The following is an 11886-nucleotide window of genomic DNA, read 5'->3' as shown; positions in this document are numbered from 1 at the left end:
CTAGCTCGGTGAAAGGTGCGCTCTAGCCTCGGCGTCGACGTGTGCGGGTTCCAACCCCTCCCCCATGACTTCAGGCGTCAGCCCCCGCCCCTATCCAACTTAAGGAAGAAAATGGGGAAATACAGGAGAAAAATCTGTTTGCTGGCACATTTGGGCTGCAGGTTGGGCCACTTTTCACTATTCCCCCCCCACCCCCCTCAACTTATTTTGCCAAACTACGCATCTGGTCCAGATGTCTGGAAAGTTACGAAAGAGTTACGGAAGTCCAATGGAAAGTTACGCCATTCCACATGCGCACATGACTCATGGAGAATCGAGGCGACCCTGATCCGTACCATAATATGCAGGCGCTTCCCGCAAGCTTCGGGGATCGTCGGGGATTTCCCACGCAGTTGCGTCACCGAGCGGCTCGAGACGACGCAGAGCGCTCACTTCACTCAGTTCGCGGTGTCCGTCGGGGCGGGTGGTACTGCGCGTTAACGTCTCACGCAAGTACAAACGCAGGACAGTTGGTACGCGTTAGACACGTAAGTGTTCGCCTCGAGCTCAGCAGCGCAAAGCATTTTGGCATGGGGGAACATGGTGGTGGGAGTCCTACATTAGCGTGGTGAAGAACATCAAAATTTGTCGGAATGACGCCTTGGCAACTGTGGACACTGCGTGCTCACGATCAGCTGGCCGACACAGATAGAAATGCAAGCAGCGAAGCCCTCAAGTTGCATAAGGGTGGCCGAGTTAAACATTTGTGCATAGGCCAAACGAAACAGTGCCGTGGCTATTAGCAAATACTTATGTTGACAAATGGGCGCGGTCCACACGCACATGACCACGGTCGTGGAAATACCCTTTAACGACACGACTGTGGTGGCAGACAGACACACACGCGCCATGCGAGCCTATCAGTACGTTGATTGATTGGCGCACCTACGGAGGAAGGAGTGTGAACAGGAGTGGCTGAGCGTGGGTGAACTAAATAACCACTACCTGCCTGGGAAAATAGACCGTATCATCTACGTGTTGCTACGCAGTACGCGGCTGGAGCTGGCGTCGAGAAGTCCTATGCGGTATTTACGTGCTGCAATTGCCTTTCCTGCGTCAAGCTACGAACTTTGTGTAGATGTTGCGTAGATCTCGCTTGTGGGAGTTTTGATGACGTCATGTGCATTGGATTGCCGTTTTGATATGATTTCTTAGTCAATGCTCGAACATTAGTTCTGTCTCACTAGAACGAGGAATAAATAACTTGCATTCAAGTCAGTAGCAGGAAGAATATGTACATAACACATGATTGGATTCAATTATGCTCAAGATGCGCTCATAACTGCCATAACGGCATTTCCACCGTATTGCACATGGACCAGCTGAATGGCTGCAAAAGTGGGGTACTGAATATAACGGATGAAACGATTCCAGACTGGAAATGATACGGGTGACGGCAGACATATCCGGAAAATGAGCGAAATCACGGGATCAGTTTCGTCGCACATGGATCATTAATCCGAGCGGTCAGAACTCGTTGCACATTTGGTACCAATTTTGGTGGCCAAGAGGGTCAATGCTGCAAGTGATCCTAATTGCAGAAGTACTTTTAGGAAGCATATGATCGAAAACAAACAACTGGTATGAAAACCTGCACAATTTGACCTGGCCTGAGTTCAGTGCATAAGGGAGTGAGGTTCAACAGTTGGCACATGTAGCGTTGCGAGCACATGGTCTAAGCGCCTCACACGGGAAGGATTTTTTGTGGGTTTGTGCATGAATCAATGTTTACATTTTAAGTTCAGAGAAGACCAAGACCTAAAAATAAAGAGCCCAAAATTGTGTGTTCCACCAAAGGGGGCATTTTGTGACAGGGTAAATTGGATTTTCAGTGTAAGTTTTGTAGATAAGCCCCTCCTCTGCACATTCTTGCAAATATGCCCTTGCAGAGACAAACCTCCATACTTTGCAACTATCAGCCAGTGGCGGTTAGCCATGACTGACACATGCATTAGGCAGTAGATTGTTTGTCTTGGCATGTTTGTCTTAGTGGCAGAAAATTATGAGTTAGTATTTTCCTTAATTTGTCATGAGCTTGATGTGCCAGAAAAGTTTCATCATAAAACAGTATTTGTTTCCCTAAAATTCAAGCTGTATCACAGTTACTGGAATTCATAATGGTGGAAATGTTTTGGTTTTAGGTTGTGATGGGCTTGCTGTATGAAATTGTAGACATGTGATATCAAGCCTGATTCCATAACTATGGAGCCTTGTTCTTAGCCTGGCTGGACTGTCTGTGTACCTGGATCTCCCTGCAGTTTTACATTGTTGATTAGAGGTTTGCATGGTTGGTCATTCAAGTGTATATTATCAGCAAGTTAAATATTTGTGGTAAGGTATTTGTGCCTTGGTTTTTTAAGTTGCATATTCTGGTATTTGTGAATATTATCATGAATTATATCAAGCAGATATTCAATGTATCAAACTTTCACAACTGCCAAAATGGTGTCATAACTTTGTTTAGTTATATCCCACAGTCAGTTTCTGATACCTATGTAAAGTTAAGTGACAATATTTCAATGTTTTAAATCTTGGCTACCACTTCACATTGTGGACTAATATCAATGCTTTATGTTGGTTCCAGACAAGTGGTGCATCAAAGGGAAAAGAAACACCACACACCACAGCCAGAAGCAAGCCTGTTGCATGCTGCAGTCTGGTAGAGTAACAGACTGCCAGAATGGAGACTTTCTCTGGAGGTTCGGCAAGAACACCAACATCTCAGATTGAACTTACCCTGTCATGCAGGTAAGGCATGTAACAGTTACAGTGTTTCCATATTTGCCCCCTTGGGTAGCATGGATGTCAATATTTGGCATGCTTTTACATCCCCAGCTTGGGGCTCGCTGCCTGTGGCCCCTCACCTTGCCCAAAATTGACTAATCAGCTTCTAACCAGGCAGGGGTCATGCCAACACCTAAGCTTCTCAGGGTTGACAGTTGGACTGGGCAGGTCAGATGTCTGGATTGAGTGTCAAAGGGCAACAGGTGACCACCAACAAGTTCAGTGTGGAAGCTGCAGGAAAGCCAGGATTCAAGTACATTAATTTATATTTGCATCATGGATAACATGCTGGATGTGTTTTGAAATGCTGAATGGTTGTTCCATGCATGTTATGACACATGCATCTGCTCCAGGGACAAGCAGCAATGGGCTCAGCTAAGCTGTCTAAACTGTAAACTAAGATGAAGGTTTCAAATATGCTGTTATTCACTTGTTTTGAGTGATATTTGGATATTTTGGGCATGTTGACTATAGGGGTCATTTTGCTGCTTCTATTTTGCTATTCACTATCTTTTTGCTGCTAGTTGCTCATTTAGTTTGCGTGAAATTCACATGACTGCATCTTATTCATAAGTGCATAGGTGTCATGACCTTCCATAAGTGTGAAGGTAGGCCATTGTAAATTTGAGTTTGGACCCAAATGTCTGGTTTACATCTTCTGAAACAGATTCTGTCTGTCGGGTGCCCATACTGTTAGGGCAGTGTTCTAGTGATGATCCTGGTTTCAAATGTCCTCACTATCTGCAGGAACCTGGCTGATATGGATGTGTTCTCCAAGTCTGATCCATTCATAGTGGTCTATGTGGCATCCGGCGGCAGCGACGCATGGCAGGAGTACAAGCGCACAGAGATCATCTACGACAACCTCAACCCCGACTTCGCTACAAAGGTCGTCGTGACGTATCATTTTGAAGAGCAGCAGCGCTTGAGGTGTGATGATGTTGACTTCTGTGAAGGTTTTTCCTCTGTGTTTTGTGGGGAATGTTGCCCGCTTGCCATAGTCCTTAGACGTCTGTAGATGCTTGTCCATTTATGCACACGCATCCGCAGACGTCTAAGTCGCAGTCGCACAGTCGCAGCAGGACTGTGTTCATCACGCAGACTGCCTATGTAACTCGCCCAATGGCCACAGTATTCGCAAGGCTGTCTGCCAATGCTGTGAACTCTGAGCTGTCCGTACAGTCCGATCGACTGCAATCCGGGCTCTTTTGGTCCGCGGCGTCCTGAAAGTGCTGACGTCTTCCAGCTGTCCACGCGCGCCCTGTCTTCCTCACGTGCACCGTCTGCCGGCAGGTTCGATGTGTACGACGTGGACGCGCCGTCGCCGGAACTCAGCCGTCACGACTTCCTGGGGCGGTGCCAGTGCACGCTCGGTGAGCTGGTGAGCCAGCGGTCGTCACAACTGAAGCTGCTGGGCGGGCCCGGCGGCCTCGGCACGCTGCTCGTGCACGCCGAGGAACTGATCTCCAGCAAAGAGCACGCGCACTTGCAGTTCCACGCCATCAAGCTGGACAAGAAGGACTGGTGGGGCAAGTCAGACCCATATGTCGAGTTGTTCAAGTGCACGGAAGAGGGCAAGTGGGTGCTGTCGTGGCGGACGGACGTGAAGAAGCGCACGCTCAATCCCGAATGGGGCACGGTGGTGGTGCCGGTCAGCTCGCTCTGCAACGGCGACCACGAGCGCAACATCCGTGCCGTCTGCTGGGACTGGAACCGCAGTGGCACACCCAGCCTGATCGGCGAGACGCACTTCTCACTCCGCCAGCTGCGGACGACCGGCAGCGGCTGCACGCTGGACCTGATCCATCCAGCGAAACAGGTGAGCAGAGTCGGCCCCACCTCGTCCCGAGGCCGCCTGCCCGCGGGCGGGCCGGCACCTCCCCACGCGCGGCGTTTGCTGCTGCCGTTCGCCGCGAGTTGTGCAATCGGCACGCTCGACAGTACCTCACAGTTTCAGATCTGCTGCGGCCTGTGGCTCGCAGCCAGGCGCCCTGATCTGTGCCGCTTCAGGAGGTCTGCTGCGGCCTGTGGCTCGCAGCCAGGCGCCCTGATCTGTGCCGCTTCAGGAGATCTGCTGCGGCCTGTGGCTCGCAGCCGAGAGTGCGCTGACCGCCGGTCGGTGTTGTTGAGTCGTGGTGTCGTGGTTCGCAGGCAAGGGAAGGCCGGCCGTTGGCACCGGTCAGCCTTGGCAGGCACCGGCGGTCTAGCGGCATTCAGTAAGTGATGATGCCTGTGCTGTATGTGCGTCTGCTACCGTGCGATTGGGTATCGGTGAGATTGCTCTAGCTCGCAAGGATCATGCTCGGATCATGATAGAAGCACTGGCTGATGGTGGGCAGACGGGAAAATGCGCGCACGCACAAACACACGAAATGGACAAGTTAGTGCCTCTCGTGATTAGCTTAAAGTGCAGATGTCGCATGACCGATCAGATGCCGCCGTACTGCACGACCGGAACTGAGACAGTTCCACGACGACTGGCCCGGTACGTCGTACCACCCGCACCGGCCAGCCGCGGGGCCGCGGGGGCTTGGGCACTGCCTGACTCTTGTCGCGCTCGCCAAACGTTTCAGCCAGCCGCACTGTCTGGTGTGGGTGGGTTGGTCAGTCAGTTTGGGAAGGACGGATGGTCTGTGGTGATCCGCTTGCCTGGGTGTACCGTCGGCCGGCCACCTCTCGGCGATAACCGCCCAGGTCTGATCGTGGGTCCGAGCACGCGTCCGTAACCAGTAGCTGTGCCAAGTGAATGCGGCGGTCAAACGTTCTGCGGTCACACGTCAGATGTCGCTGTTCATGCGCACTGTAGCTGAGGTCCGGCCGTGTGCTGCTGTCTGCACGACTGCGGGCCGCTTCACCCCGGCCGCACTGGAAACTGTATTACGCTGGATTGCTTAAGTAGACGCACAGTCTCCGATAGGGCATGTCGGAGACTGTGCAGACGCACAGTCTCCGATAGGGCAGTTGCAACTGTATATTACACTGGATTGTTTAAGTGGAGGTGCGTCACGAGTCAGGCTGTTTTTCACGTGGGGAACGTGTGGTAGCACTTTGGTAAGAGATCATCAGCCTCGGCTGGTCTCGTGGGCACGCTGGCTTACAGTGTCTCCTTACAAATGACGGACGACCTTTTCATCGGCTTTTAGGCATGTAACGTGTAGTGTTTTATCTGTTTGTGTGGCACAGTTTGTGGCTGTGCCGTCTATAGTAGTGGCAGTACGGGCGTATACATGTTTGGTGATTGCGTCGCGTATATGTCGATGAAATGAACAGGGTAGTTGTTGGGTAACATTTGCTTCATTCTCTACCTTTTTAAATGCACAAGTTCCCATGATTAACAATGTTCAATCGCCCTGTGTACATAAGCTTTTATGGCCGTATCTTTGTGTCTGCCGCGAGAGTGGCTCGAGACGTTCAAGCATCTGCCCTAGTCCGTCGGTTTGCAGTAGACAATGGTCGTAAGGGGTCTGCAGCTATAATCCAAAGACGTGTCAGGAAATCTGCACTTGTTATTTACACTTAGTTGGGTGGTAAATTCTAGCACCGAGGGATGCTCTAGTTGGTTTTTAAGCTGCAGCAGGTGCTGATGTCCATTTACGTATCCAAGGATCTCTTCGACCTGGCGGCAAAGATGGTCGTTCCGCGTCCCCACTGTCCAACACTGTTTGCTGGACATGAGCCATGAAAGCCTGGGCGAACAACACACCCAGGAGTGACCTCGTTTCAATACCGTCCACTGGGGAGAGAAGGTGCCCCTGGGGAGCGGGCAAGTGCAAAGGGAGCTTTGCTAGTGCAAAGACGCAACAAAGCTCTCATGACACGTTGGAGATTTTTTTTTGGGAGGGGGGGGGCAGGACCATGGTACGCGTTTTTTGTTAGTATGACAATCGTCCTGTTCACAGGGACATTGGTGAACAAATAACACATCAAGTGACGCTGGCAGAGGTGGTCATATTTTTTTGTTTCTAAAGTTCTCGGAATTTAGGGGACGAGCAGAATGAGTACGTTTGGAATACAAAAGGTAAATATACTTTGTTCAAATACTTGGCCAAATGATAGATGGGGGAAAAAAATCTGTGAAATCACAGGCCGTAAAATGCAGCATGGTTTGTGTATCTTGTGGCTTCCATTGGAATATCGGGGGAGTATCCACCCATTGTCTTTGACGACTTGTCACCGACCATGTGCCCACGGGCTGCGCTGGTCACCCATATCCACCCGTTGTCTTGTGGCTTCCATTGGAATATCGGGGGAGTAGCCACCCGTTGTCTTTGGCGACTGGCCACCGACGACGTGTTTACGGGCTGCGCTGGTCACCCGTATCCACCCGTTGTCTTGTGGTTTCCATTGGAATATCTGGGGAATATCCACCTGTTGTCTTCGGCGACTTGTCACCGACAATGTGCCTACGGGCTGCGCTGGTCACGTCGCCGGTCTTCTTTTTTTTTTAGTTCATCCGCAGAGTTACGCGTGATTGAAAGGAACTTGGTTCGGCCGTTCAGAATGGCTTGATTTTTTGTTAGTAGTCTTGTTTGTCGAATATTACGTCAACAGCAGACTTATCAGCTGTTGACGTCATATTCAACAAATGTCCTCGTTCTGGCTCAGATCCCTTGGCGGCACGTCGCAGACGGGGCGGAAGCGATTTGTTTTCCCGTCCTCTGATCGTTGCGCTCTCTGCCATGAAGAGATTTTGAAACTGACGATCAATGTATGCCTTTTCCTGCTTTTGTTTTTTTTTAGCTTTAAAACATCGTGGTAAGTTCCCGTTCTGCTTTCTTTTGCTGCGGTGAAAAGCAGGGCAAACTGGTAGTTCACCCCGAGAGCAAGGACTAGGAAAGGAAAGCTCGTTTTGCATGATCAGCAACAACGAAGCCGCGGCTATTTTAAGGGACCATTATAGATATGAGGTTTGATTTGAAGCACTGGTAGATACCAACCATGCAGAGTTTACTTAAAACTTCCTGGAACGCAGACTGATTTTAGGATGCTGATAGTCTTCACTCTGTAACGCGTTTTCATGCGCTGTGAAAGTCGCAATCCCTCATGAGCGTTACACATACTGGTGACCGCCTATGGTTGCGAGCGCCAGCACCAGGTGGCGGCGGTGCGCTGGCCGCTGACCGCGGTGTGCGGTCGGCCGCAATAGTCCACACGCTGACCACGCCGTTCCGCCGTGTTTCAGAAGAAGAAAGGCTCCCGCTACACGCACTCGGGCCGCCTGGTGGTACGGCTGGAGAGGCTGGAGCATGTGTACAGCTTCCTTGACTACATCCAGGGCGGCACCGAGCTGGCCTGCACTATTGCTATCGACTTCACCGGTGTGTATCAGTGCTCCCACCCCTTCCCAGACTCGTGGTCCTGCTGGGGGACGTGTGGCAGGGTGGACTGTTGCTGCCTGGTCATTGGCACCACGGTGGGATGGCCATCCCTTGTCAGGGCTGGCCGAGCGGCACGTTCCTCCCTATTCGACGCGCCGTATAGCGGGTAGCCCTTTCGATCACATCATCTGTGTCCGCAGGACCGCGTTGGCACGCAGGAATGCACCTCGGGAACCGATGCCGAAGAGAACAGTGCATGACCGAACCGATTTATTTCCGGATCGGATCTCCTGACAGTCCGTCAACGAACTTGGGATATCGTGATATATTAGGCCAACTTCTCGTTGCCTGCCGGGCTGAAGCTGTCAGGCGGGGACTGCTGGCGGAGCCGCAGAAGAAGCGGCCGCGTCTCAGTCTGTTTGCGCCGCCTGGCATGCCTGTCGCCGCCGGCCACTGACCTGCGCTTACCTCGCTTGTGACCTGGGCTTACCTCGCCGGTGACCCTCGCCGCTGACCGGCGCTTACCTCGCCAATGGCCGGCACTTACCTCACCGCCGACCGGCGCTTACTTCGCCGCTTGGTTTCAGCGTCGAACGGCGAGCCAAAGTCGGAGGACTCGCTGCACAGCCTGACCCGGCGGAATGCGCTCGGCGCGATCAGAAACCCGTACGTGACGGCGCTGCGGGCCGTTGGAGAGATTATCCAGGACTACGACAGCGACAAGCAGTTCCCCGTGCTGGGCTTCGGCGCTCGACTGCCGCCCGACGGCCGCGTCAGCCACGAGTTCTACGTCAACCTCAATGCGGACAGCCCCTTCTGCCACGGGGTGCAAGGTACGCCGGCAGGAGGTAGCGCTCGTCGCACAGATACGGGCGCGTGACAGCCGCGGTGCGGTCTGCAACGGCTGGCGGACGGGGGTGGCTCGCTGTGGCAAGCTGGGACGGCTGCCGAATTTGTCGCTGGTTGACATGCGAAGCACATGTGCATTGTTTGACGTGCGAAGTGTGAACGGCGATCGCACGCGCTGTTTTGGGGGCGCCCCAAGCGAGGCCACTAGCTGGGCGTGTGGAAGCCGTGGAGAGCTTGCGATTGGCCTATATTTATGTCGATGGTGGGCTGTACTAGGCTCCAGCGCGGTCCGTGGTGGCCTAGCCCGGTCGAGATTTTTAGCATTGTAACGTTGAGACGAAGCGTGTCCTTGTGGCGACCAGGCCTCAGCAGACGGTGTGCGTCGGGGTGGCCCTGGCGTGCTCTTCCTCTACGGGTCGGTCGCTGGAGCTGTGTGCGCTTGCGACTGTGGGGTCCGCGCCGGTAACTCGAACTGGTTTTGTTCTGTCTCGCCAGGAGTTGTGGACGCCTACGAGCGGTGTCTACCCCAGGTGCAGCTGTTCGGCCCCACCAACTTCGCGCCTGTCATCCGACACGTGGCCAACTTTGCGCGCCAATACCGTGACGGCTCGCAGTACTTCATCCTGCTCATCATCACCGACGGCGTCATCACCGACATGCCGCAGACCAAGCAGGTGAGGCCACGCGCCTGAACCAACGACTTCAGCACGCTGTCCGGTGATACGTTTGCTGGCTAAAACAACATGGTTGGGCTGGTGCGTGAAAATCTCTACTATGTTTAGAACCGTTCAGCTCTATTTGGTGCGGAACACAGCACCCGAAATGCTTGTGCGTAACCTAGGCATGTTAAAGGGAGTGTTTCACACTTGAAGATATTAAGACAAACGTCAGGCATGATGAAAAACACTCACTTATAACTATTGGTACACGTTTAAATGGAAAAGACTGCTATAGACAACACAGTTGGCATGTTAAATAAATATGCTCCTCATTACGTCATTGTTTGATGATGTTATCTTGGAAGACATTGATTGAGAGCTAATTGATGGCCGTTATATCTGGAAGCCGTGGTCACGAAGGCCAGATATGAGTGACTGGACAGTTTATTTTTATTGGCCTTGATCGCTGCATCCCTACTAGAATACCAATATTTCGATGACGTTATTATAGCGTCAAGGATGCCTAAGTAACCTTGAAATAATCTCCGCAAAATAGTCTGCACATCTTGGCCGGCTTGTAGCTCGGAAGTTAGAGGGGTTTAGGTCTTAAGAAGGACAGGACTGTGAACTGCACCGAATGATCTTCATTATAATTTTTTCACTTTGAAATCCCATACAAGTGCGGGCCGCTGCCTTTAAGCGTGCGTTACTAACGTTAAGTGAATGAGAGGTAAACATGCTAAAGAAGTGAGGATACAGCCACCGGATCTTAACCAAATTTTAAATGGACATAGAGGTGACTGCGCGCTTGTCACCGAATGAAGCTGCTTATCATTGCCTGTTGCATACCGTCAAATATGTCATAATTTGGCTAGAAAATGGGCGGAAAGCGCCCGGAATATTTTTCAATTCACGAGATGTAGTTTTTAACTTCGTATGAACGCATAAATAATTTTGCTGGCTCCGACTTAATTCTACGGCCTCTGCAATGTTCCAATTGCAGGATTCTTAGAACTTATCGTATATTGCGTCGTTGAGCATCAAACTCGAAAGAGAAAGCCAGCAGACCTGTTCCGAAACTCACTTTTTGATACGATGCTTGCCAGACAACAATTGGTAAAAATACCAGGTGGTTGTTTCGATATTTGTGAACTCATTTTTGTAGTTCACGGTAGATCCAAGAGATGACAGCAGTGTCCGCACTTAACGCGGAGTATCCCGCTCATAAATCTGACATCGGGCGCGGACGAGAGGGTTTGGTCCAAGCATCCTTGGGAGGAGTAATTGAGTCCACGTTGCAGGCTAGCCGGACGGTTAACCGAATGCCTTTTAAAGGATTATAGCTGAGGGATAATTGATGTGGACAAGCTGCCCCACATTAGTGACATCTCCTGGCTGAGAAACAGATGGTTAATCGCATGGGAGGAGCTTGCGGCGGAAGCAACGCACCCCTGATAATGCTTCACATGTGTTGCGTAGTACATAACGCAGTTGTTTTCTCTGCCGTTCCGTATTCGCGCTTTTCAATGCGTTATATTTCGCGACATGTTGAGTCGATCCAAGGTGGCGCGTGCGGTGTATGGTGAGTTCAGCCGTGAGGTCCACCTTTTACAAACATCCGCGTGGCCTGCGTGACGGTCGCACTACGGTTTTTCGCTCTTGACCCCCTCCCCTCCCCTTCACCGGCAGGCGATCGTGGAGGCCTCATGCCTCCCACTCTCCATCATCATCGTGGGTGTGGGCTCGGCCGACTTCGCTGCTATGGAAGAACTGGACGGCGACGTGGTGCGCCTCTCGTACAACGGCCGCGCCGCTGAGCGCGACATCGTCCAGTTCGTGCCGCTAAACGGGCTGTTGTGTGGCGAGCAGGTCACGCTGCGCGCGCGGCTGGCGCGCGAGGTGCTGGCAGAGATACCGGACCAGTTCCTCGGCTTCATGCGCGCCAACAAGATCACGCCCGGTCCGGCCCGCCAGACGGTGGCCCAGCTGCCGCCTGACCCGGCGCTGTTGTAGTGGCGGCGGCGGCGGGCGGTCGCGGGCGGGGCGTGGCCGCTGCGGACGGCCGGGCGGCCGGCAGTCAGGCGGGTCGGGCCGCGGCGGGAGTCGGCCCGGACGCGGACATGGCGGCTGCGGAGGTCGGTCGGCTCGCGTGCTCGCCGCGTGGGGACGCGCCGAGCGGGGAGGAGGCGTCCTCCGTTAGCAACGGAGCGGAACAGCGCAACTCGCCGTGTCTCAAC

At 52.6% G+C, this 11886-nt stretch overlaps 1 protein-coding gene across 1 annotated transcript; it reads left to right on the top strand.

Annotated features, from left to right (window-relative positions):
- Positions 1-381: 381 nt before the first annotated feature.
- LOC119103327 (copine-8) lies at positions 382-11623 on the top strand (the record flags this gene model as incomplete). Its single annotated transcript, XM_037226826.1, has 8 exons — positions 382-527; positions 2624-2787; positions 3571-3753; positions 4117-4642; positions 8006-8141; positions 8729-8974; positions 9486-9664; positions 11339-11623. Coding segments are annotated over exons 2-8 (1623 nt in total), but the record flags the coding sequence as incomplete, so codon positions are not given.
- Positions 11624-11886: the final 263 nt, after the last annotated feature.

This window comes from Pollicipes pollicipes, unplaced genomic scaffold (assembly GCF_011947565.3).
Source record: "Pollicipes pollicipes isolate AB1234 unplaced genomic scaffold, Ppol_2.1 Scaffold_5724;HRSCAF=6776_pilon_pilon_pilon, whole genome shotgun sequence".
NCBI classification, from domain to species: Eukaryota; Metazoa; Arthropoda; class Thecostraca; order Pollicipedomorpha; family Pollicipedidae; genus Pollicipes; species Pollicipes pollicipes.
This window is presented reverse-complemented; position numbering and strand designations above follow the sequence as displayed.